Source organism: Balaenoptera acutorostrata, chromosome 7 (genome assembly GCF_949987535.1).
Source record: "Balaenoptera acutorostrata chromosome 7, mBalAcu1.1, whole genome shotgun sequence".
Lineage (NCBI taxonomy): Eukaryota > Metazoa > Chordata > Mammalia > Artiodactyla > Balaenopteridae > Balaenoptera > Balaenoptera acutorostrata.
This window is the reverse complement of record NC_080070.1, coordinates 102136930-102158277: the sequence shown is the minus strand read 5'-3', so window position 1 is coordinate 102158277 and position 21348 is coordinate 102136930. Positions and strand designations below refer to the sequence as shown.

Genomic DNA, 21348 nt, shown 5'->3' with positions numbered 1-21348 from the left:
GAACAGCAAGGCAAGGGACTCAAGAACACCTGGTAAGGAAGTGATTAAAGTGACACATTATAGAATCTAACCTGCTCGCGAAAGCAGTCAAGACGGGATAAAGGCAGAGAGCAAAAACATAAGAGGGATCTAGGGACTAGAAAACTTGATTAAGTTAGAGAGTCTGTCTACCTGAGGAATAACTTAGAGGAAAGGAGCCTATGGTTAGAGAATAAAATGTCTGGATTTGTGATTTCAGAAGTAGAGCCATTCTTGGCGATTACAAGGTAAAACGGCCCTGGGAAAGGACTCCTAAAATGGAGGGATAGAGGTCACTGGACAAACATGAAAACTGCCAGATGGACAAGAAAGGAGAACCAGGCAGTGAAAAGGTAGGAGACAGCACAGTATTCAGAGAACTTCAAGTAGTGTGACATTTCTAAAACTTGAGTTAAGAGGGATCGAGATGAGGATGGAGAGGCAGGGAGGAGTCAGGTCACATAAGTCATGTCTTTATCTGAAATGTAATACACTCAGAATGAGAGCTGTCTGCTGAAGGGTCGAAGGGCTGGCAGGTTTAAATACCTGAAGGCCTGGTAGATTTTTAAAAATTAGTCCAGTTCTAGGGAATAGGAAAGGTGAAAGATACAGGGAAGCAGATTTCAAAACAAAAGAAATGTTCTAATGACTAATGATTCCTTAAATAGGTTGCCTTGAAAATTCTTTACTACTAGATAAATGTCTAAGCAAAACTCAATGCTGGGACTTCCTTGGTGGTGCAGTGGTTAAGAATCCACCTGACAATGCAGGGAACACGGGTTCGATCCCTGGTCCGGGAAGATCCCACATGCCGGGGAGCAACTAAGCCCGTGCACCACAACTACTGAGCCTGTGCTCTAGAGCCCGTGAGCCACAACTACTGAGCTCGCGTGCCGCAACTACTGAAGCCCGTGCACCTAGAGCCCATGCTCCGCAAGAAGAGAAGCCACCGTAATGAGAAGCCTGCGCACTGCAACATAGAGTAGCCCCTGCTTGCCGCATCTAGAGACAGCCCGCACGCAACAACAAAGACCCAAAGCAGCCAAAAATTTTTTTTTTAATTATATAAAAAAAAAACTAGTGGATGTACATAAATTTTTTTTAAAAAACAAAAAACACCCTCAATGCTGATCTACCTGTGATGTTATACAAAGAATCAAACAGAGCACCACTAAGTCCTGTCCAACTCCATGTTAAGTAATAAGGGGCAGAAAAAAACATCACTCACCAATTCTACACCTATTACTCCTGCACCAATGACAACCATCTTTTCTGGAACTTTTTTTAAAGACAAAGCACCTGTAGATGACACTACTGTATCTTCATCAATCTGTAATTTTAAAAAAAGATACAATCAAAATTATTTGGAAAAACCTACTGATTATAAACTGTGATCTCACTCAGTATAATAACTAAAAATACTAAGTCATTTATTTGCTTTGAGCTACTTACGACTTTTGTCCATAGACTCAATTTTATCAAAACCCATTAAAAATGCTCACTAAAAAATTGATCATTCAGCATTTCAAAACAAAATGGTTAATTTTAACTTCATATTGAATTGAAATATATCTTAATATACAGTGTTCTATTTCTGGTCACGATTACTGCAGAATAAAGACAGGCAATTTCCCAAAGCTGAATGACTGTCAACATATAGTACTTCAGTCAGAGATCCGTCATTCAAAGTTCATAAAGAGCATAAAGTCGTTTATAAAACATATTTCTGTAGGAAGGCTGTGACAGTTGTAAAACATGTAAATACCGTAATTCCAGGAAAAGGAGTGACTTCTGAACCTGTGGCTATAAGAATGTTCTTTGTATCAATAACTTGAGTGTTGCCATCGGCTTTCGTAGCGGTGACCTGATTTTTCCCAGTTATCTTTCCATATCCATTTACATGAGCAACCTTTATAAAATAATGTTTATAAATTCACAAAGTTTAAAATAATTTTTTTGGAGAAACAAATATGATTAGTAAGAAAAAACTATTAAATAATTTATCCAATACAAAATACTTCCCTACTTAGTAATGCTACATATGGAACAGCAAACGTTTTGTTATATGTATCAGGGAAATCTATTTCAGGTTAACATACTGTTTTAAATTAAATAAATTTTCTCCAGCAGCCAAGTTCTAATAACATCACTGTGAGCATAAAGCAATGTTAAGGTGTATATAAAATAAAGCAAAAATTTGAACATTAAACACACTGACCTTATTCTGTTTGAATAAGTGGGCAATTCCACCCGTTAAAGCTTTTACTGCATTACTCTTCTGCTCCATCATCTTCTCTAAATTCAAGCGAACTTCAGACACTGTAATTTGTTAAATAAATCTTTAATCCATAGCTAAATTCCTGAAGCAATGTGTGATATTTTTCACGAATCAAGGTCTAAAAAACTGCAGCCTAATGCTTACAGAACTGTATAAAAGGCAGTATTAAAAATTTTTAATCTAATAACTGATACAATAATCGTAGCTGGCAAAAGGCAAACAGCATCCTATCACAATAACAGGACCTATCACACACTGTAAAAAGTCCACCTTCAGGAAAAACGAAGTCCAAAATATAACATTACACCCCATTATGACAATATATTCTCCAAACACCTTATGGTAATTATAAATCTGGAAGAGATTTAAATTTAAGTATTGATAAAAATGACAAAGTAAAACATCACTGGAAATTGCAAATAAAAGAAAAGGCTAAATTTCATGAAACAACTACTAAAAATACACATTTGAAAACTTCAAATACAGAAGCTTAATATAAAAGAGTTTAATAAACTAGATTTTACTCACTCATTTAATTCAGAAGAAAACTCTGAAGCAACTCAGCAGATAAAGAAACTCAAACTCAACAGAACTTTACATGTAAGACTACCTCAGAAATCAGCTCATGCAACCAACACATATCTTAAAGATGAGGAAAGAGGCCCTGAGAGATTTGATTTACCTAAGTCACAGAGCTAGAACATGAAGCTTTACCGACAATGCACTTCTTTGACTAACCCTGTCTCTTCTTTCCTTTGTGGGTACAGAAAGTGAGTTTTGATTCTACTTTTCATCTAGCTTAATATATTTGCTTTAATGTATATACATCACTCCTATACCTTCCTGTCTGCCTACACTACAGCCCAATCTTTCAGAAACCTACTGCTACAAAGAAATAAATGAAGGGAAATCAATTAACACCCCCCCCCCACCTCCAACAAAGGTGTGTTTTGGCCCTTCCTAGAAGGACTACCCTCCTGGATATATCTGTAAAAAACAATAATTGGAGAAAAAGGATGAAATGAACACAGTCCAAAAAGAATGGCAGGAGATATGACGTAACAAATTAAAACATTATGAAATGTCCTTCTTTTCCACTATGCTGCATCCTTCCCCCTCTCCTTGCATCTCTTTCCACTACCAAGAACTTAAGTAGACTTTCCTTCCTTCACCATTATTTGCCCATGGCACTCAGGAATCCAGCACCTCCTAATGATCTCTAGGTTTCAGGGAAATAAAAACTGACTTCTCTCTCTCTCTCTCTCTCACATGTTAGCAAAGGAACACAAGATGTCATAGTAGGAATATGAACTTAAGCCTTCTTTCTTAAATAAATCTTTTCACATTTTTAAGACCTTTTTCTTACTCTTCCCTCACTGAACATATATTACACACTCATTAGACACAAGTCAAGTTAAGCTAGAAGAGTCAAGTTAAGTGATAATATTGCTAAATATGAAAGGTATACATACTTTCAATTCCTCTAGATGCAAAATCTTTTCCATGGGCCATATGGTAATAATGAGAGTTATTCAATAAAGCCTAAAGGAAATAGACTCAATTATCAAATTTCACAAACTATATATAATCAAAAACCACTTACAAAATGACATTCTCTACGTGAAATAGCATATAGGACTACACCAATTCAGTTTCTGTTCTTACATAATTAATCTAAGACAAACAATAACGACTTAAACGTTCAACAAACAAGAATGAAAAAACATCTTTACTTTCTTTAAAAGCAACGAATTAAATACACACTTCAGAAAGGCAGGTTAAAAAAGCAGTCATATTTTCATATATAAAGGGCCTAAAAGAAGAATTTACTACCTATTATCTGTTTCACTGTAAAGGAAAGCTAAAAAGAAAAAAAATGGAACATCAGAGTCTGTCATCAGAGCCTAGCTCAAAGGCTAGGCATTCTGAGACAAGGAAGTTATTTCAGGAATGTATGGCAGACTGATGACAGTACTCTAAGTTTTAACATGGGAAAAACGTGTTTTTATCATCCCTGGTTTATTTTTTAATAACTGTATTAGTTTAATATTCTAATCTCAATATATCCTTCTAGCTGGTGGCTAATGAAAAAATTTCTGCACTGCACAAAACATATGCTCACCTTAGAAGGAATACAACCAACGTTCAAGCATGTTCCACCGAGTGTTTCATTTTTCTCAACGCAGACTGCCTACAACCAAAGAAAACATTATTTACTGCACATAACCTGCAATGTTTCGGTTCACTAAAATTCCAAATGTATCTGTCTTAATTCTTCTACAAAACATGCTACCGAAACTGTGTTTGTGAGAATGAAATAGACTCCTTTATAATTTATTATTTGAATAATATTAACCCAAAAGCGAATTATTCTAAAAAATATTTTTGTTTAACAAACCAAATACATGTTTTTGGCTCTATTACTGTATCTTCCAAAGTGTGATTAGAAGCCAAAACAAAAAAGTATTGGGGGGAGGGGAAAAATAACAACTTCACTTTCCATTTCATGAAAATCCTACAACCAAATAAACCCTCTCTCTTCATTAGTCTCAGGCCTAAATATAATTTATACAACTAAGAAATTATTTACCATTATTAATTACCTGCAAAGTATTTTGTGAATGTGATCAATTCTTGCCAAATGAAAAGGAATCAACACATAGTCTGAGCCTAAACCTTACCTTGAAGCCTAACTGGGCAGCTTTAATAGCAGCAACATATCCTCCAGGACCAGAACCTATCACTGTTACATCAGCATCAACTACAATAAAAGCAAATTGATACAAAACAATAAATTGCTTAATATTGACCAAAAACAGTACATTAAAAGAAAAAAAATCTCACATTTTACACCTCCAAGAAAGCGCAAATAATCAGCATTTTCTACACAGTACTATTCATTCCTAGGTACCTGATGTTCTTTGACATAACTGAAAATGGCACAGATTTTTAAATTTTGTTTTCTATTTATTCATTACGGCATACCAAAATATAACTGAGTTTTGTACCCACTGACCTTGCTAAATTCCATAGTTTCATGACATACAGGCATTTACTGACGCATCTGTATGAAGGAAAGAGCCTGAGCTTTGGAATCTGACATACCTGGCTTCAAATCTCAGCTCCTGAACTAATAAGTGGCTCCTGTCACTTATTAGTTGTGTGACTAAGTGACCTCATTTTTGTCATACAGGAACAATAACACTGCCTTAAATGATTGATGTTTGGATTAAATAAGATAATTTTGTATAATACTTTAGTTCTCTCAATAAATTTAAGACTGATTATATCCTTTTCAAGTACTTAACTTCTAAGATATCAGGGGGAAAACTCTGCTTCCCTATAATGCATGGCAAATACGTTTTGAACTTTATTTGAATAATGATACATTTTGTATAGTTTAAGATAATAGGCTAAATAGAACTCAATGAACTATTCTGGACATTTATCATATAAAGATAAGAAACTGAAAGTTAACTTTCATCAGTAGCCTGAGGAATATAATAATTATGATACAAATGTAAAATTAAGTCCAATTATTCCATTCTCCTCAATCCAACATCAAATAAAGCAATAATAACTGTTAAGAGTTAGAGACAGTCTCCCTTCTCCACCCCTCAACTGTCATTGCAACCTAGCATTTAGCAGTTTTTAACACACTTTCACATATATTATCATGTTTTTCCCAGAACTTCCTAGGAGGAAGGTAAGGATGGCATATATTTGATATATCACAGATAAAAAACACTAGGTTCAGAAAGGTCAATTAACTTGCCCAAGGTCATCTAGCAATCGTGTGGCAGAGACAAAATTAAGTTTTCTGTCTCTCCTTCCAGTGGTCTTTCCATTATTCAAACTACTCCATTCCTCAGTTTCACCTATCCCCAAGAGCAATAATCAAGCTTTATAATTACTAGCTATCTGACCTTAGATGAGTAATTTAACCTGCTTCACCCTCAGTTTACTCATCTGCAAAATAAACAGTACAAGAAAATCTACCTCATAGGGCTGTAATACAGAATAAATAATGTATGCAAATAGCTTAGCATAGTACCTGGAACGTACATAGTAAGTATTCACTGTATAATAACTATATTCTGACCTACAAAGACAGCAATTTTAATTTCTTATCATCCCTCCCCCACAAAACACACACCCCCTAGGGGATGGGAGTGTACTATCATTCAAAAGACCTTTGCTGGCCTGAACAGAATCAAATAACCTCTATGTTGAACAACAACTAACAAGTTATCCAACCCAGTTATCCACAAAATCTAAGAATCGTCCTACTGAATAAATCAATGTACTGATTCTCCTTGGTTATGTCAGATGATAATTAGTATTACTCAATACATGAAAAAAATATAGCTGGTCCAATACATGATAAAAGTATTGCTTCAATTTTTACTGATCCATTTATGCTTTTTGGCCACAATGCTTGGTTCACTCATTCACGTTCAGAATTAAGTATGTAATAAAATGTATTTCTATTTTCAAATCTTGAACCAAATCAGGACCTAAACAATATCCCTTTGTTTGGGTCCTAATTTTTAATTTCACAGTAATGTAAATACAAGCTACAAAACATGTTTCTTTGCTGATTTTTTAACATTTTTTGGTTATAATATACATGTTTATTGATTAAATTTAAACACAAAAAAGCCAAAATACTTGCATTTTATTTCCCAATTTACTGTGTGATCTTAGGTCTTTTTAAAAACCGTAGAAAATACCAAAAAACAGTTCGCCATGCACTGAAGATACTAAGTGTACCATTCCATTAGAATCCCACTAAAGTGCTAGGAAGCACAAAGATGAAGGGAAACAAGAAAAGTCTTCATCTGAAGACTTAACTGAAAGTACAGGAGGGTATGATCCAGTGCAAAGCTTCAAAAATAAGCTATTATTTAGGGGAAGTACACCAATGTCTGCAATTTACCTTGAAATGCATCAGAAAAGTAAGAAGAATGAATGGATACGTATATGGATGAACAGATATGTGATAATGTTAAGTATAGTAAAATGTGAAGAATCCATGGGTATTCACTGTAAAATTCTTGCGACTTTTCTAAATGTTTGAAATTTTTCATAATAAAATACTGGAAAAACAAACCAGCTAGCTTTCACCTTTACCAAAGGCTGCTTGCAAGTGACAGTTTACAATACCTGATTCTGACCCACCATCTCCTTGTCAAGAAGCATTTTTCAATTTTAAAGTAGTTTTAAAAATCAGGATATAGAAAAGTAGTTAAACAAAATACATTAATTTAGGGAACACTTAATATATAATTTTACAAAACTAGCATCAGCCTTTAAAAGTGAAAAAGAAAAACTGAAAAGGATATACAAATTGATAGCATAAGAGAACGATGACTAAGCCAAAACGGCAAAAGACAGCTGGATAGCAATCTTCATTTCAGGTGGCAGTAAAATACCAGCAGAAAGCTATTGGGTTGATACTTTAAAAAAAACTGGGGTACAATAAGAGGTGACTGACTTAATTAGTCAACGCCATGAAATGAACTGAAAGAAAAAGCAGGAAAAAGTGCTCTACAAGTTACTCTACAAATATTACTTATTATATCATTATGAGGAAACTAAGGATACCACATTATCAAGGCCACCACTGAAATAAAGGTGTCCAGTTACAAACCAACTGTAATCATCAACAAATTACAACACATGTTTTAATTAGTCAGTCTGCAATATTATCTCCCACTTGGATAATTTACATGCCAGGTAGTGAGCTAAATGCTTCCTGTTGTCTTATTTAAGCCTCAGCACATCTCTGTTACACAGTTATTATTGCCATTTAACAGGGAGAAAATAAGGCTGAGGGTAACTAAACAACCTATGTTAGGTTGCACAATTAGTAATTGATCCAGCCAGGATTCAAGCCATATTCTTTAGATTCTGAAGCCTATGCTCCTACACCATTATGCCTCCCAAACACTCAGATGATCCCATAATCTTCAGGTCAATCAGGAACTCCAACTAAAATGACACGAAGCTCTTCATTATCAGAATGAAATCAAATTTCATGAATGCCTACCCTATGAGGAAATCATCACTACCTTCAAAAACCTTACGTTATAGTTAGGGGAAATAGGCACGTTATCAAAATGTAGATAAATCAAGATTATTTTTAAAACGAAAATAAAAGGAATAGGAAAAGAAATATAAGGCAGTAATCATTAATTACCAATTTCACTAAATGAGTATAAGAGCTACTTGTTGTAATGTTTACTTGTTGTTTTGTTGACCGGGGGGGGGGGGGGTGTCTGTTTTAAAATCATCAATAGCCTGGGACTTCTCTGGCGGTCCAGTGGTTAAGACTCTGCACTTCCACTGCAGGGGGCACTGGTTCAATCCCTGGTCAGAGAACTAAGATCCCACATGTCACGTGGTGCAGCCAAAAAAAAAAAAAACCCAAAAAACAAAACAAAAAATACAATAATCAATAGCCTTAATCTTCAGTCTATTTTCATAGTCATATCCTCTACCTGTGATCACCCTAAACCGCTCAGCTTCAAAGAAAATTTTGAATTCTAATACTTTTACTTTCTGATCATAACCCTACAACCCTCCAGTCCATAACGAAAGAGAAACACAGTAAAAGAAGAAATGATGTGAAGCTAAACAAACCTGAGTTCAAATATGAGCTCTACCATCTCTTAAATTCTTGGGTAAATTATTTAATCTCTCTGGGCTTCGATGCAACATAGGCATAACAGTGACAGTAATATCTACATCCCAGGGTTGAGAGGTGAGAGATAAGGTATGTCAAGATCCTGGGAGAATGCCAGGTGCACACTGGGCACTCAACACATGTTTCTTCCCTTCTCAGATCCTCCTCCCAATTTTGGTCCTGCAGCCTCCAGTCTCATCCCCACCCTCCTCAGCTACCACGGTGTTACCTCCGGCCAAAACCCAACTAGGACTTTATTCTCTTGCTCCTCATTGGTTTCCCTGCCTCTTGTTAGATAAAATCCAAGTTCTTAAATACACATCTAAATCTCTTCAATAACTATTTCTCCAGCCTCATCTCCCACCACATTCTGCTTATCCACCAATATCATGCAGTTTAAGCTTCAGCAATAATGAATTACTGGTACCTTACACGCACAGAATTGGGCTGGTCTACCCACGTACATTCTGGCCCATCTACCTAGAAATAAATACTGACAGCATGTATTTCACATTACAGACACAATTCTAAGCTCTTGGGCTACCAATGAATGACAGAGCCCTGGTTCTTATAGTCTAATGAGAGAAAAAGTTATTACAATAAACACTCTGATCTGCAACCAAAACGAGCTTTAAAAACAAATCTGATTATATCATGCCCCTGCTTAAAACACTTCAATGACCTCCAACTGCCCTTAAAAGAAAGAGTTAGGGTCTTTTGCAACCTGGAGAAGTCAACCGTCAACATATTTCAGCCACACTGGCCCTTTTTGAGCTCCTCAAATGCACTATGCTCCTTCTCACATCAAAATATTCCCACATGCAGGTCCTTCTACCTGGAACACCTCCTCCCATACCCACTCCCACCCCAAACCTTTTCAGATATCATCATTTCCTTAGAAAATAATTGTGACCATTCCTGGTCCATATACAGATATCGTAACTCCCAATGCTCAGTTTGTGGAGTCCTTATCACAATTATTTGTTGGATGTTTATATTCCCCAGTGGACTGTAAACTATAAAGCTGCATCTTGTCTGTCCTGTTCACTGCTGTATCCCAGCAACTAGCCCAATAACTAGCACACAGTAGATACTCCATATCTGTTGAAATAATGAATGAATAAATTAACATAGCAAATGTGACTGATGAAGGCTGTAAGTCTATTCCTGTCATGAAACAGGTCATATCAACAACAATACACAATACTTTTCAAACCTTGATGAACTTGGTTCATATTCAAACACCTCCCAGATGCTGTAACAGGGACTGTATCATAATAAGCTTGAACTCCTCAAGTTGGTCAAGCAATACTCATGTAAGGAGGCAAGCCAAACAGAACAACGATAAAGAGTGTAAGCTCTAGGGTCTGAAGAATTTTCCCAGCTCTGTCATTTCCTAGCTAAGCTCTCTCGACTCAGCTCCTCCATTCACTAAATGGGGAAAATAGCAGCACATACTTGGTAGGAGAGCCACAAGGATTAAAGACTGTGCCTGAGACAGAGTAAGCCCTCAATGCATCAGTTAATATCACTGTTGTTGCTGGGTACTCACTGTGTACCAGGCACCATACCGGATGCTTGTGATGGAGCATAACTAAAACTGACATGGCCCCAGAGTTTATGCAATAAATACGCACTGAGTACCTACTGTACCATTTTTGGTGCTAAACAGTCACAAATCACAGTCCTTGCCCTAATGAAGTGTGCACTCTTGAGGAAAGTACAGACATTAAATAAACACCTCAGACAAATATAAATATGTACAGAAAACGCTTGTTACTTTATGCAACCAAAGACTTTATGCACGGAATCTATATGGGTACTAAGGGATTTATAATTTACTCGATGTCAAGGGATCACTAAATTATTGGATTCATGAGTACTCAGTTATCCCCGTAACATTACAATCTTAAGTTCCTGCCCAGGGACTGCCTGGCAAATAGAAGGTACTGAATAAATCCTCCTTGAATATGTAATACCAAAGGTGTAGAATGAGCCATGAAAAGTCTTTACTTGCATGCTTTGGAAATGAAAATCTAGTATTTCTCCTGTTGAGTTGAGAAGAATAAGTAATATTCCCATTTAACAAAAGAGACAAAGGGTGTATGCCAATTATACCTCAATAAACTGAAAGGGGGAAAGAAGGGACAAAGGACGTAACGGGTCCAACTCCCCCCCCACCCCGCCACCATCAAATTTGTATTTTTTGGGGCTTCCCTGGTGGCGCAGTGGTTGAGAGTCTGCCTGCCAATGCAGGCGACACGGGTTCGAGCCCTGGTCTGGGAAGATCCCACATGCCGCGGAGCAACTACGCCCGTGAGCCACAGTTGCTGAGCCTGCGCGTCTGGAGCCTGTGCTCCGCAACAAGAGAGGCCGCGATAGTGAGAGGCCCACACACCGCGATGAAGAGTGGCCCCCACTTGCCGCAACTGGAGAAGGCCCTCGCACAGAGACGGAGACCCAACACAGCCATGAATAATAAATAAATAAATAAAATTTTTTAAAAAGACAAAACAGTAATTCCCAGAGGCTCTCATTAAAAAAAAAAAAAAAAAAAAAAGTGTATTTTTTAAAGGATTTCTTGACCTGTTCAAAGCTAGGATAAATCACCCACTGTTGGTCATTAGTGACCCAAATCCTCCTCCTCCTCTTTCTTCTAGAAATATACAAAATGATAATAGTTTGACAACAGTTTAAGGATACAGAATGAAATTATTTCACAGAATGCAGGGAGACTGATGGTCACAGCTCCCCCCAATTAATGGTTTCTATAATGAAGCTTCAAGACATCATGTGCAACTTTACTTATGATTATATGAGCGATTCCAGAAAATGTCAAAACAGATAATTTCAAATACTCAATAGTCTTGATACTGGGAGGCCAAAGTACCTTACTATAAACCCATTAACCCCCTGTTTTAAATACTTTAAAAAATACATATCTTTTACAGAAACTTCAAAAATATAGAAAAGTATAAAGACAAAAGTATTCATAGTCCACAGCTTCCTTTCAGGGTACATTCTTCTAGTCTTTAAAACGTGCTTTTAATAAGCCCACCAAGATTTTCATTCAGCGTGGAAAAAGATTTCTCACCATTCTAAACAGTGTTAAGCAACTAACACACTCAATCTTACCCAGTGGACAGAGTTAAGTTTTTTGGGGTTTTTTTGGCCACACAGCACAGCAGGCGGGATCTTAGTCCCCCGACCAGGAATCAAAACCCATGCCCCCTGCAGTGGAAGTCCATAACTTTTTAAGTGTAAACGTATAAAATCGCTCCTCTGCCCAACACCCTTCAGTGGTTTCCCTTCACACTTGGGAGTAAAATCCTGGCCTGGCTTACAAAACCCTCCGTATCTGATCCCTACCTACCTCTCTGATTTTACACTCTATGGGTCTCTGTTCTAGCCACACCAGCCTTCTTGCAATTCCTTAAACCTCACAACCGAATTCTCACCTCGGACCCTTCTCACTGCTGTTTCCCTCTGCCTGAAATAACCTTCTCACTCCCTCACTTTACTCAGGCCCTTACACAGAAAAGCCCTGACACCCTATCTAAAACAGCCTCTTTACCTCCCAATTACCAGCTTTCGTTTTCAAAGACCTCCCAAAATATTTCCCTGTTACTTGTGCACTGTTTGTCTTTTACCCCCAGACTATAAGTTCCATAACTGCAGGGCTTTGCCTCATTCACCACCCGGAACACACTAGATGCTCAATAAACATTTTAGTGAATAAACATATGAACAAATGAATTCTATGACCGATTACTTTATTATTAGTTACTCTACCATTCACTTGTTTTTACATTTAAACACAAAGAAAGTATGAGTTAATACGAGGAAAACCTGTTTTACTAAGTACTTACTTGGTTGATCTGCATAAGTTCTCAGTGGCACTGCAGAAACTCCTTGCAGACCATGAGATATTCTATTGAAATGGCCTCTCTGAAAGAAAGAAAAGAAAATGTTCCTATTATGTAAAATATGATTTCAAAATATAGAACTCCTGAAGGTCCTTGAAAACAATGAGTTAAGGCAAATGTATCAAGCAATGATTATTAGTGTATCTTCCATTACCACAGAGGTTACACATCAATTTCTCCTCTTCTGTAAAAACAGTCAGCTTGCCACACTTTTCATTATGAACAGTCGGCGTCCCATTTCATATTTAACCTAACTAAAACATGTTACTCAATGGTGTTAAGTTTTATTAAATTTTCAGGAAGCATGGCTAACTTTTGGTGCCAGGGATCACTTTAATGTCATAATTGACGTGTTCAAAGTTCTAGCTTAAGTACTTGGATAATTTCATTACGCAATCCTTTTACACGTGATCCATGTACAACCTATGAAGATGTACCTGAACCGTCCCATAGGAATATAAAATGAGACAAAATACCTTAGAAAAACGCACCAAGTAATGTACTCATATTAAAGAGCTACTACAGTTTTACAAACTGCATCACAATCTCCACAACAACCTCTAAATGTGGATGGCTACTATTTCCTAAGAACAGTGAGGCACAAAGGAACAAAGCAAATTGCTCCTATCACAGAAGGCAAATGGGAAGCAATGACAAAACCTACACTGAGCTAGTAACGTTGTCTATTTCAAGGCAATTCTTGCACCTGAGGTCAGGACAGCGGTCCAAAGAACAGCAGAATAAATATCAGTCCTGAGTCTTAGTCCCAGCTCTGCCTTTCACTAAAAGTAAGACTGCTAGCATGTTACATTAACTTCGGAAAACATAAGCTACTCACCTTTGAAACAAAGGAGTCTGACTACTGTATTATTTTTAAGGTCTGCATCAATATTTTATCCAGCCACGATCCCACATATATACACTTTGGCTGTATTTGGTACGTAAATGAAAAAGGAAACCTTTCCTGAGGATAACCTGCTACAATTAAAAATACAAGCTTCTAAGAGGGAAGTCAATGCACACTAGCTTAAAACTGCAAACACTGAAGGGACCACCTTCGAGGAATTCCTAGGGCTACGTGTTAGGGCTGACTCGGTCTGGGTCTTTCAAGCGGTGGCCCAAGGTTACCTGTCCACTGCAGAAAGGCCACTCAGGGGCCGGCATGAGGATGAGCAAAAGGTATGAAAAAGAGTTGACCATACGGGGCAAGGTAGACTCATACTTCCACCGCCAAGGGGGCAAGGCCTATGTGCGACCGCCAGGCCCCACGGCCCACGCTTGGGAGGGAACTGTGTGTGACTGCTGGCCGTCATACAACCGGCGGGGCCTCTCCACCGCCTAGGCCTCTGCCTCCGAGCCGCCGCCCGGGCTGAGCAGTTTCAGGGGTGCAGCCGCAGCTGGTCCCGGCCTGGCCGCCGGCCTCTCCCACCCCCCCCCCCCCACTTAGGCCGCGTCCTGGTCCCCGTCAGCGGGCCTCTCTGTGCCTCTGGCTCAGCACGACCCCACCCAGTCGGCCCTCACCTTAGCCAACGAACAGCACACACGACTCCAGCTCTGCATGTTGCCGCTGGACTTTCCTTTCCGCCAAAGCTTTCACCTCCGCTAAGCGTCTCCGCCGCCTCGCCAAGGTCTCCCCGCTCTGCGCATGCACGAGTGCGGCCTACGTCATCGGTCGGGCGCCGCGCGATTGGCCCGCGCCCTGCGGACCAGTCAGGCTCGGCGTCGTACACTGTCGTAAAGAGCGTAGTGTTTTGTGGCAGCGGGGAATGAGGGATCGTTTTAGGGGAGTGAAAGTGTCCGGAGTTGCAATGTGATGTTATAGAATACTTGGAAGGCGTTTGCTATCGTAAAGCTATCGTTTGCTTAAAGCACACTACAAAAAATAAAGTTTCACCAGTTCTTGATGCTGCTAGGCTGAGGAATCTCAGCACTTTCCGGGCACTATCTCACTTTATCCCTAACTATACGAAGGATTCCGAGTATTTCTACTTGTTGGATGAGGCCCTGAGAGGTTAAACAATACCCCCAAGGTCTCACCAAGGACAGATAGCTGCAGCCCTGAGGTCAAAGCCTTTAGTCTTAATTACTGCTTTATAATCTCTTCCTCAGTTCAAATGCCATGTAAGAGATGGGGTCACAGGCTGTGTTATCACCGGCATCCTGCTCTAAGTAACTAAGCTCACTGGCAATGTGCAGAAAACACACTATCTTCTATCTCCTCAGCTTGGAACCACACCTCCCTGTTGAAGCAAATTAGAATGGGTGGGGGGTGGTGGGTGATATTATACTTTTTAAAGAGACACTGAAAACCATTGTCTTCAGAACTGAGCACGGAGATCTAAGGTCTGATACTTGCTTTGCAATAACTCTGTATAGCGTGGATAAAACTTTATTCTACATTTCTTGAAAGTTTACTGCCCAGGCAGTGGCTTTAAATACTAATTAGAAATTAATGGGAATTCCCTGGCGGTCCAGTGGTTAAGACTCCGCACTCTCACTGCCAAGGGCCCAGGTTCATCCCTGGTTGGGAAACTAAGATCTCATAAGCCGCGCAGCATGGCCAAAACAAAAAGAAAAGAAAAGAAATTACTCCTTGCTGAGGTAAGCTGTTTTAGGGGAGAAGATATGAATGATATTTAGTGTTTGTTATAGAGGCTGCCACTTTGAATATCCATTCTCCCTCTTCTTTCCTCTGTACATAAGCGTTTTGGCCATCTTAACCATTTTCCTGGCTTTAGCACCCACCTGCATACACTGATAATGATAACTCCTAGATCCTTAGCTCCTGTCTCTACTTCTCTCCTGGACTCCAATTCCGTATTTTCAGCTGTCTACTGAACACATCCAACTGGGCGGTTCTGCCGGCACCTCAATGGCAATTATCTAATATCTAAAATATTAAATACATATTGTCTCCTTTATAATTCATGATACCTCCAAATAGCCAGTCATCCATAGGAAAAAAAATTTCGTAGCCATTCTCAATTCTTCCCTTTATCCCAATATCTAATTAGTCACTGTTTTACTTGACTGCATCTAAAAGCAGACCTGGAGACAAGCATTTGAGTGCAACAAGTCTGTTGGAGAGATGAACCCAGAAAGCATCAGTAGGGGATGGAAAAGAGATGGAAACGATTTCAGTTACATTAATGAGTAGATTACCACTGTGGGCAATTGTGTCTCAGACCCACTGGACACCTCTGGAAGACAGCATAAAACATGCTTCGGAGTTGTCCTACCCAAAATATATCCATCAACTTCCATCAGGCTTTGGTTGAGGACTGCTCGTGGGGGTTTTAACTCCCTGGCACATCTGGCCTGCCCTGTAAGTGGGCTGAGTGAGCACCAACAGCCGGAGGAATCTCTCAGGCAAAGAGTCCCTGGTGCTTCCAATTAGAAGGGTTTGAGTGAACATGAAAAGAAAAAGTGAGTGCTAAAAGGATACAGGTGAGACACCAGTAAGGTTGGCTACAATCACCAAGTTCTATCAATTCTGAAAGTGAGAATAAGAGTGAAGGAAACAATGATGATGGCTCCAAACTTTCTACCTTAGATGGCAGGGCGGGTAGTGAAACCAATACAGAAATAGGCAGTCAATACAGAAATAGGAGGAAGAACAGTTTTGGGGAGAAGATAAGTTGGAGACAGAAGGCTCCCCTAAGAAAGCGATGCTCGAGCTAAAATCCAAACAATTTGTACGAGTGCTCCAGGCAGTAAGCATGATTATCATACCCATTTTACAGATGGGAAAGAATGCAGTGAGGAGAACTGGAATGACAATTAGGAGACCAAAGTTCTAGACCTGAATGCTCTTCACTTTCTGTGTAATCTAGTATAAGTCGTGTCTTGGGACCTTGGCTGCCCAAATTTTCAAATGAGGGGCTCCAAGCTCCCTTCCAGCTATAAAGCTATTCCACTGAGTTGCATAGAGTTGGCTTCCAGAGAACCACATAACAGTCACATCTGTAGTAGAGGTTCGTTACTTTGGTTCTGCCATCTAGTGGAACCCTCACTCCATGTTTAAGGGATCTGTCACAGTGTGAGATCACACTCCACTAGGAAACCCAATTGGCCCTCCCTGGCTCTCCTGACTCCCAACAGGTAGAACAGGCACAGAACCTAAGCCAATCAGATGCTCCTCCCAGGACCAAAGTCAGAAGGAGTGGCACAAAGAAACTGACAGCTTAGATTTCATGCCACTAGCAGCTGCTCGGTGGCCAGTGGTGACAATGGCAGTGCTCCATTCAGACCCTACCTGAGGAAAATCTCAGCTGGGGCAGCCTATCTTCCTGCCTGCTTCTCGAAACTTCACATTGGTTCTTTCGCTACCAGACAGCTGGCCAATAAATTCCTTTTTGCCAAAGTGAACCAGAGATGACTTCTCAGAGATTATTTGCAATCCAGAAACACGACTAGTACACTACCATTTATTAAAAAGCTGCTGTGTACCAGACACCTTAAATGAACTTTAAAAAAATCTCATAGGATTGCAAGACAGGTATCATTAATCCGGTTTTTAAGTAAAGGAAACAAGCTCAGAGAGTTTAAATAACATACCTAAGCTCATGCAGTCAATCAGCAGCAAACCACAGTGTGCCCCTGCCTTTTGCACAATTCTGTGCTACACCTATTCATGCTGGACAAAGCACTAACCAGTGAGAAAGAGAATTCCTTGGCTCTTTCTTTCTACTATTTCGTTCTCTTGTGGGGTAAGTCCTCATCTCTGGCACTGGCCGGCCTTGATTGATTAACTCAGGTTTGGTGGGGTTGAATTTCTCCATCTATTAAGACACAAACAGCCCAAATGGTCTCAGGTGTACTGCCCATAGAGCCCTCTCCCCTGGGTAGTTCGTGGTTTTATTGTAGCCAAAATTCGGCCTCTATAGATCAGTACCGAATTGAATCTCGGAGACAGAGTTTTGGGTGAAGTAGAAAAGAATAGAGTTATTGCCTTGCCAGGCAAAGGGGGCCACAGCGGGCTAAGGCCCGCAAAACTATGTGTCCCTACCGAGAGGGGATAAAGACGAGTTTTATAGTAATGCTTCAAAGAGGAGGGCGTGGTCAACACGTGGACGTTCTTCTGATTGGTTGGTGGTGAGGTAATTGGGAGTCAGCATCATCAACCTTCTGGTTCCTGCCGGTCTAGGGTCTATGCGCTTATGGGCAGCATGCAGTCAACTTCTTTCACCTGGTGGGGATTTTAGCATCTGCAAAACAGCTCAAAGATATTGTTATACGTATCCCTTGAGGGGGAACCAGGACCCCGCCCCCAGGCTTCACTATTGTTTCTTTTTTTTAAAGAGTTATTTATTTTATTTATTTTTGGCTGTGTTGGGTCTTCGCTGCAGCGCGGGCTTTCTCTAACTGCAGAGAGCAGGGGCTGCTCTTCATCACGGTGCGTGGGCTTCTCATTGCGGTGGCTTCTCGCTGCGGCGCACGGGCTCTAAGCGCCTGGGCTTCAGTAGTTGCAGCACGTGGGCTCAGTAGTTGTGGCACACCGGCTTAGTTGCTCCCCGGCATGGGGGATCTTCCTGGACAAGGGCTTGAACCCGTGTCCCCTGCACTGGCAGACAGATACTTAACCACTGTGCCACCAGGGAAACCCTTCACTATTGTTTCTTGACTGCTCCTCCCTTGTCTCCATATCTGATTAGCATCTCTTTGAACCTGCCTTTGGAACTCAGGGAAGGTCATGGAGGCTGAATGAAGCCTATTTCCTACAAGCAAGAAACAGGGGACACAGAAATGCTTTTGTGCCCAGGAGCCTCACAGGGTCCTGCTCATTATGGAGGGAATAACTGTACTTTATGTCCTAATCACCTCCTTCGTTCCTGACAAATTTCATTTTCTTAGATGATGCTTAAACAACAACAAAACTACACCAAAATGCTAATTTGAGCATCTGAGGTTGATTGAGTTGATGATAATTACTTACAGTGTCATTATAGTATATAAGTAAACTGAGAAAAACTAAGTCAAAAGTGTACTATAATGACACATTTTGCAAAAGCATGGATGAACATGGATACAATCATAAAAAGTGACAAAAGTCACACAGAGAATATCATATAAAGTCACTTCTAAGTGGAACCAAAAATTGATACAAATTAACGAACATGAAACAGAAACAGAGTCACAGATTTAGGAAAAAAACTTCCGGCTCTCAAAGGTGAAAGGTTGGGTGGGAGACATAAACTAGGACGTTCAAATTATGATACACACCCTTACATACAGAAAATAGGTAATCAGTAAGGACGTACTGTATAGCACAAAGAACTCAACACCCTGCAATACACGAAAAAGAATATGTAAGATTGGTAGTAATCCGAAGAAGAATATATAAATGTCTCTGCATAAGAGAATCAAATAGCAGTTAACCAGAAAGGAACAAAACATTGCAAAGCTGCTATATTCCATTATAAAAATAAAGTAAAAAAAAAAAAGAGGGGACGGGGAATTGTTACTAAATTTGTTCAGTGGCAGAGACCCAACTTGGTGTCACATCCCTGGGTCTGAGCAGGCTTGGGTCTGAGGGTGGGACTTTGGTGGGCCTGTGGGATCTTGTGAGGATGTGCAGGCTAATGCAGCCCCATTGGAGATGTGCTGCCTGATCCCCACACTCCAGGTGCCGAAATCTCCCGGGGCAGGGGAGCCAAGCTACAGCTAAACATGCCTGGGACACCCAAACGATGGTAGAACCTCTGGGCGGGAAGATGTTTGAAAAGTCACCTAACCTCCACATTTCCTGATGCTGTGATTTCCACCTGCAGCCTCTTTCCTTAAGGTCTCCCCACCGTGGGAAGACAATACCCTCATATCCCGTTTTGCTCGGGTTGGAATTTGTCCGCTGTCTGAAGGTTAAGGGGGGGAGGACTCAGACACAAGCCCTAGGGTGTTTGCACAGACACAGGCCATGTACTTTCCAAGCAGGAAGAGGACTTCCCCCAAAGCCCTGTTTGCCCCAGGTACACAAGTGGGGCTAAAGAAATGCTGCCGCCTTGTGGCCGCTTCCCATAACACAACCTGAAAACCGGTGCTCAGGGGCACTGCAAATCACATGGCCTGCAGTGCTGTAAACAACACCTGACCTCGCTCAATGTCTTGGGGTAGGTGAACGAAAAGGACATGAAAACAAGGCGGAATTGCAGCAAATGCATTGAAACAAGTAGGATTTACTGACACATTAAAGCACGTAAAAACCAGCTTAATAGCACCAGTGACTCGGTTGGACAAACGGGGCGTTCGGGTATTTCTGGTATCTATTATGGCAAACAATGAAGGCCCTTTTTGGCAATCGAATATTCCGGTAATGCAAACCAACTCGACAGAGAGGTATCATCTCTCATCATACAGAATGACCATCATCACCAACTCTAACAGCAAGAAATGCTGGAGGGCGCGAGGAAAAAAACCAAACCCTGCCCAGATGATGGTGGGAAGGTCAATTGCTAATAGCCACTCTGGAGAACAGTTTGGAGTTTCTTAAACCTCTAAAATCTAGAGCTACAGAGGATCCGGAAATTCCACTGTGGAGCATATATCCTGGGAGAGCCAGTAATCGAAGGACATATGCACCCAATATTTAGTGCAGCCCTATTTTCAAGAGCATAAACTTGCAAGCAAACTAACTGTCGTGGGAGAGAAGAATGGATAAAGAAGTTGTGGTACATATGAAAAATGGAATATTACTCAACCATGATATGAAGGACGTGAGCCCATTTGCAGCACTTGGATGGACCTAAGTAGAGGCATAGTGGATGACAAACGTCAAAGAAAAGGAATTATACGATATCACTTATAGGAAAAATCTAAAAATTCATACAAATGAACCAACTTCCATGACAGAAACACAGTCACAGATTTGGAAAGCAAACGTATGGCTACCAGTGGGGAAAGTCAGCGGGAGAGGCATCAACCTGGAGTTGGAAATTGGCATACAAACCCTTACATACAGAAAATGAATAATGAATAAAGCCCAAATTTTAGCACATAGAATTTGACTCAATGCACTGTAACGGACGAAAAGAATATGTAAGCTTGGTAGTAATCCGCACAAAAGTACAGAAAACTCTCTGCGTAAGAGAAGCAAGTACGAGTTCACCAGAAAGGAACACAACATTGCAAATCTGCTATATCCAGTTATGAGAATAAAAAACAAAAGGAGGGTGGGAATGGTTACTAAATTCGTTCAGCGGCAGAGACCCACCCAGCTGTCACATCCCTGCAGCCAGAGCAGGCTTGGGTCCCAAGGCTTGACTTTCGTGGGCCTGAGGGACCTGGTGAGGATGTGCAGGCTAATGCAGCCCCATTGGAGATGTGCTGCCTGATCCCCACTCCAGGTGCTGAAATCTCCCGGGGCAGGGGAGCCAAGCTACAGCTAAACATGCCTGGGACACCCAAACGATGGTAGAACCTCTGGGCGGGAAGATGTTTGAAAA

At 40.3% G+C, this 21348-nt stretch overlaps 1 protein-coding gene across 2 annotated transcripts in view; it reads right to left on the bottom strand.

Annotated features, from left to right (window-relative positions):
• Positions 1-14563, bottom strand: part of DLD (dihydrolipoamide dehydrogenase) — a 52096-nt gene extending 37533 nt beyond the window's left edge. For both annotated transcript variants that reach the window (XM_007187772.2, XM_007187771.2), the window contains exons 1-8: positions 14432-14563; positions 12854-12932; positions 4978-5057; positions 4419-4487; positions 3769-3838; positions 2237-2337; positions 1784-1927; positions 1247-1348 (exon numbers count right to left, since the gene is read on the bottom strand). In XM_007187772.2, the coding sequence (XP_007187834.2) occupies positions 1247-1348; positions 1784-1927; positions 2237-2337; positions 3769-3838; positions 4419-4487; positions 4978-5057; positions 12854-12932; positions 14432-14470 (684 nt within the window). In that variant the 5' untranslated portion in view covers positions 14471-14563. The remainder of the gene's footprint in view (positions 1-1246; positions 1349-1783; positions 1928-2236; positions 2338-3768; positions 3839-4418; positions 4488-4977; positions 5058-12853; positions 12933-14431) is intronic.
• Between the last annotated feature and the right edge of the window lie 6785 nt (positions 14564-21348).